Source organism: Cebus imitator, unplaced genomic scaffold, assembly GCF_001604975.1.
Source record: "Cebus imitator isolate Cc_AM_T3 unplaced genomic scaffold, Cebus_imitator-1.0 Scaffold82, whole genome shotgun sequence".
In the NCBI taxonomy this organism is placed as follows: Eukaryota; Metazoa; Chordata; class Mammalia; order Primates; family Cebidae; genus Cebus; species Cebus imitator.
The window spans coordinates 7,311,107-7,317,017 of NW_016107397.1; the positions used below are offsets into that span (position 1 = coordinate 7,311,107).

Genomic DNA, 5,911 nt, shown 5'->3' on the forward strand with positions numbered 1-5,911 from the left:
TGAGTAGCTGGGATTACAGGCACGTGCCACCATGCCCAGCTAATTTTTTGTATTTTTAGTAGAGACGGGGTTTCACCATGTTGACCAGGATGGTCTTGATCTCTTGACCTTGTGATCCATCCGCCTCGGCCTCCCAAAGTGCTGGGATTACAGGCTTGAGCCACCGCGCCCGGCCCTAGTTTTTGTATTTTTAATAGAGCTTTATTTTTTACAGCAGTTTTAGGTTTACAGCAAAATTGAGCAGTGATGACTACCTTTTTACAATGAAAAATTTCTTGTAGGCTTCCAGTCATCTAAAAAGCAACTTATATGTGTGAATTGCTTTAACAGTTATTCAGCAGTACTGAATTAGGATGTTATTTTTTTGTAGTTGTTAACTAGGCATAAAGTAGTCTAGGTGACATATCTTGGTGACATATCTTTGATAACTGGCTGTGTTTTTCATATATTTATTTACTAACTGTATCTCCCTTGCATGTGAATTGTTTACTTCTCTCTTTGAATTCCTTTTTTTGGGGGGTAATGTTTTTCTAGTTATCAAATATAATACTTGTTTAATTACAGAAAATGTAAATGATAGAAAAAGTATAAACTTAGCTTATTTATATAATAGTGATTTGAATACCAGATACCATGTTTTAGTATTTTTTAACAACTTAACCTCATATAAATTGAGTATATTTTAATATTTCCCTCCCCTTCTGTGAATGAACATCATGTTTTATATATCTTCAAGATTATAAAACATCATTAAAATATAATCAAATTGACGCCTGTTACAGTTCTGTTCTCCTACTTCCTAAGTCTTACACATGTACTTATTTTTAGGGACTTGCTGACTCTCTGTGCTTTTTGTGTCACTCAGAAGCAAACACTGATCCTTAAACACATAAAAATACCCATGAAATCCAAAAAGCAAGGGAATGTACAGTAATAGTATTGCATCTTTTCAAGCCAATCTTGTTTTCCTGACACTGCTTTCCTTTCCATTAGTCCCTGGGCTCCTAGGACAATATTAATTTCACAACTAAACTAAAATGTTGTTAATGTAAACTGGAAGTGAAGCCCAAAGCTGAGTTGAGCAGGCTGGGATTTTGTTGTACCTCAGTCTTAGTTGCTTTATGTGCGTCTTTAAATGACCTTCAGATGGAACCATGTGGCCTTTTCTGTCACCCGGCAGGAGTGCAGTGGTGCGATCTTGGCTTACTGCAATCTCCACCTCCCAGGTTCAAGTGATTCTCCTGCCTCAGCATCCCAAGTAGCTGGGATTACAGTCATGTGCCACCATACCCAGCTAATTTTTGTATTTTTAGTAGAGACAGGGTTTCACCGTGTTGGCCAGGATGGTCTCCATCTCTTGACCCTGTGATCCACCTGCCTCGGCCTCCCAAAGTGCTAGTATTACAGGTGTGAGCCACCGCACCCAGCCATCTGGCCACTTTAAGCAGCAAGGGCCTATTCATCAGAGAACTTCACATGGCAGGTAGTCTATTCTGGCTGGTTAACTTAGACCTTTCACTCACACACGTGGTCAGCTTCAGTTGGATGAAGGCAGCAACAACTCTCAAAGAGTTGCAAGGTTGGATTACTAGCCTGACTTACTCTTGCAGGAGTGCCTTCTCTAGATCTGCTAGCATGTCAGGTCAGCCCAAGCATGAGATCATGTGAAGAGCTGGGCAGATTGAAGTCCGACAGGCTTCCCCACTGCTTTTGCCCCAGAGTGCAGATATTAGAACAGAGGCTACCACTTGTTTCTGTAGAGGAAAATCTTTGTCCTTCATTTTCTGTGCTTCCAAATGTCACTTAACCTTCAGAAGAATTCCCTTGGTAAGGATACTGAAGGGATTAAACTAGAAGTGAATTTTGACAGTGTCTAGTGAGAGCTTCTGATTTCTTCTGTGTGGAACTTCATATCTGTAACATTTCAGTATCTAAAGTTCTTAATATTGTTGAAAATACGAATTGGAAAGAGATGACCCTCTCAAACATGTTTTTTTCTTTCTTTTTTTTTTTTCAAGAAATCATATCTACTATTCCACCTATATATCATATAGAGGTGTACTTATGTATCACGTACTTGAGAAAACACATAAAAACAGACAATTTTAAAGCTAGTCTGTGTCTGGTTTGTAACCATGTTGAATATGCACACGTAATGAGTTGCCTGGAACTCGGGCCTTTCCCCACAGACGGGATTTTTGCTGGTGGCTAATTCTCAGGTCGGCCTTCAAAGATTTGCGTAACTTCAGTGCACACTAGTAAATTCTAGGACAGAATTACCACTGATGACAGTGGTTTTAAAGGAAAATGTACTCAGAATTCTTGTCTCTGTAATAGGAGAAGGATGCTGCTTTTTCTCCCTCTTTGGGCCTCTGACGTTGTGTTCTGTAGACTGGGCAGGCTGTGGTGGTAGGGAAAGTGGGAGCTTAGAGATAAAAAGCATATGGGACTCCTGGAAATAACAACAAAGGGAAATGTATTGAGATGTCAGGATGAGGGAGAGGGCTTTGACATGGGGGCCCTGGCAGGGGTTGCAGAATAAATGAACTTTTCCAAACCATGCCCCAAACACTGGCACCTGGGTGAGAAAAGGAGCTGGAGCTGGGCACTTTTTCTCTCCCGGCTTTTCTGTCAGACCTCCTACCCTACTATTATAGGCCTTACTATTGACATCTGGCAAAAGAGAACTGGTAAAAAGGGAGATGTGTGAGAATTGCAGGTGTGACACCTGGGGGGGTCATCCTAGGAATCTACTGGAGTAAGAGGAAGAAGTAGAGAAAAGAGGAAATTCCCATTACCCTCTGAGCAAAGAAGCTTCCTTGCTGCTGAATGTGGCTGGAGCTGCACCCCACCCACTCTGTCTTCACTACTGTGCAGTCATTCCAAGGTGGTTGTCTGATTTGACTGTGAAGAGCCTGGATGGTTAATATTTGTTGGGTCTGGGTGGTGATACATCATTGTGTGTTATCTCACACTGTATATCCTTACTTTGGAAGTATTTCACGATGATAATAGAAAAAGCTAGTGGGTTTGTTGTGAAGAGAGTCTGTTCATAGGAAAACATGATCTAGTCATCAGTCTGGTTTAGCAGTTAGCTAAATAAACCAAGTGTAACTCAGATGGCTCATAGAGCTTTATCTTACCATAGAGTTTTATGTCACCATGGGGGTATAAAAAGTATTAATGAATTAACAGAAGGTCTTTTATATTTCATTTATTTATTACATCTCTTAACAGACTATTTTTTATTATAAATGTGAATACACAGTTTCCCACTTCTTATTTGTTCATAGTTTTCTCGACAAACAGTAGCTACTTTTACAAATTTTCCAATTAATAGTTTCAGTGACTTCATTACCTCAACACCCAACTGATAGATAAGAGGATTTTGTTTTCATCAGTATGTTCATTGCTTTTTAAATTTTGTATCTTTCCCAAAGATAGGAATTCAATGCAGTTATTTGTTTAGTTTTTTGGGCTACCAACATCTTAATTTCTTGATAGGCCAGTTGTAATGTGTGACTAGGGACTCTATTCTTCAGACATTGCATTTGAAGCAGTGGGTAGGAAGCAATTTGGAAGCAGTGTGAAAGTAACATCATTTGTTTTTGCAGACTTTGTAATTTTCTTCTGGAAAATCCAGATTATCCAAAGAGAGAAGATAGAATCATTATAAATCCCAGTAGCAGTCTGCTGGCCAGCCAAGATGAGACAAAGGCAAGTGTTGTGTTCTTGTCTTGCTACCTGGAAATGCCCTGCTTTTTTTGTTGCTATCTCTGTGGGAAGAAAGTGCTTTGTTGGGACAAGTTTTTAAAGACTAGCAGAGGGATATAGGATTTCAGAATATATCTATACTTCAGTGGGATCTCCCAATCTGAGCCACTTTGAATTCTGTCTTTAACTCCTCCCTCTCCATATAATTCTTATCTTCCTTTTCCCACAAAGGATTAAACGAATCTTCCATATCTTTAATCCTACAAAGCAAATTCCTAAAGCTAAACAAGAACTGGCTAGGATTCTAACATTTTATTATGAAAATTTTCAAACCTTAAGAAAAGTTGAAACTTTTACATTGATTACCGATATACCCAACACCGGTACTACTAAAAAGTTAACAGTTTACTGTATCCTCTTTATCATACCTATGTCATCTGTCTGTTCATTAGCACATCTTTGTTATGTTTCATTTCATTAAAATGTGTTTCAGAGTAAGTTGCAGAAGCATCAGTACACTTCTCTGTAAATACTTCAGCATACATATCATTGCCTAGAGTTGAATCTCTTTTTTTTTTTTTTTTTTTTTTTTTTTTTGATGTGAGATTGGTATACAGTGTATTCACCTGTTTAACCCAAATCTCATATCAAGATGTAAACAGTTTGGCTTTTAAAAACTGTAATCATTGTCATTATTTGTGATTCAAGCTGGCATTTAGTGTGTTATATGGTAAAGTATGGTTGAGAACTAACTTTATTAAGATCTGTTGCTTGATCTTCCAACTCCACACAAATTCTTTTGACTATCTCTTTTATATGTTCTATAATAGGAAAAAAAATAGTTGTTTGTAAATATTTTATGGAAAGAAGGTGGCTGAAAGATTGGTTTAAATCCCCAACTATATTTCTTCACGAGTTATAACTAGTAAAACTAGTCTGTAGGCTCTGGATAGGTTTGTTTAACCTCTCTGAGCCACCATTTTCTCATCTCTCTTATAGGGCTGGTAACTTCCTTATAGATTAATTAGAAAAAATTAGGTTATTTTCTTCTACATGTAATTCTTAAAATGATTTTCCCTACATGAGAAATTTACTGTCTGGCCTCTAATTTTATGCTTCTCTCTCATTTCAGTTGCCTAAAATAGACTTTTTTGACTATTCTAAGTTGACTCCTCTAGACCAGCGCTGCTTCATCCAAGCCGCCGACCTCCTTATGGCTGACTTCAAAATGCTCAGTAGTCAGGACATTAAGTGGGCCCTGCATGAGCTTAAAGGACACTATGCCATCACCCGAAAGGTGCTCTACTTGGTCTTCCTGTTGGTGTCACACTTCTTGACTACATCTTCCCATGATAACAGAATGAACAGTTCAGCTTGTAAAAGTTGTGATGGTTTATGATTGCAGAGAGCTAAGGAATTTGTTAAGGTGAAGTTAAGTAGATAGGTATTTGCTGATCAGGAAGGGCTAAATGAAAAGAAATAATAGATGAGAAGCAGAGAAGTTCTGGTTTGACCATAAAAACACAGAGGGTAATATATTTTACTGTGGATTGCAGGAGTATGAAAGATGTGTTCTAACCTTGCTCCTTTCTGATTTGCTTTCTCACTTGGGACAAGTCACACTACCATCCATCTCCCAGGTGGCTCAGTTATCAGTGATATGACGTAAGGTCTGTAAAGAGTTCGGGAACTCAGCAGTACCCCCTCAGAAGAGAGTGGGCAGCTCCTGACAGCTCCCAGCACTTTGCCCCCAGGATCCTAAAATACATAGCACTTAAAGGCCTCTTAAGGGTGAGAAGGGTGCTGGTTTGTGGTGGATAACAGACATGTGTCTTCCCGTGAAACGCAGCACACAGTGCCCACCTTGTAGCTGTGTCCAGAACAGGAGCCCATGCACCAGCAGAGACTGGCTTACTCCTCTTGGTCACCGTTACTGCCATTAAATTCTCTTCTCTTGCTGAAATTCTTGTGCTTCTCAGCAAACACTGTGATTTTCTTTTGTCCAAAGGACAAACAAATGTGGAGTTATCGTAGTGGTTATCTCTGGGTCTTACCTGTAGGAAGGTAAGACCTAAGGACTATGTGGCTCATGCTGAGGTCTAGGCCAAGCCCCTTCCACCTTTTTTTTTTTTTTTTTTTTTGAGACAGAGTCTCATTCTGTCACCCAGACTAGAGTGCAGTGGCACGATCTCGGCTC

General features: G+C 39.2%; 1 protein-coding gene across 4 annotated transcripts in view; it reads left to right on the forward strand.

Moving 5' to 3' along the window:
* RNF216 (ring finger protein 216) overlaps positions 1-5,911 on the forward strand; it is a 166,622-nt gene that overhangs the window by 43,010 nt on the left and 117,701 nt on the right. For all 4 annotated transcript variants that reach the window (XR_005201115.1, XM_017533820.2, XM_017533822.2 and 1 more), the window contains exons 6-7: positions 3,615-3,717; positions 4,847-5,011. Coding sequence is in view for 3 of the 4 variants with exons in the window: in XM_017533820.2 (XP_017389309.1) it covers positions 3,615-3,717; positions 4,847-5,011 (268 nt within the window). In the remaining variant the exon portion in view is untranslated. The remainder of the gene's footprint in view (positions 1-3,614; positions 3,718-4,846; positions 5,012-5,911) is intronic.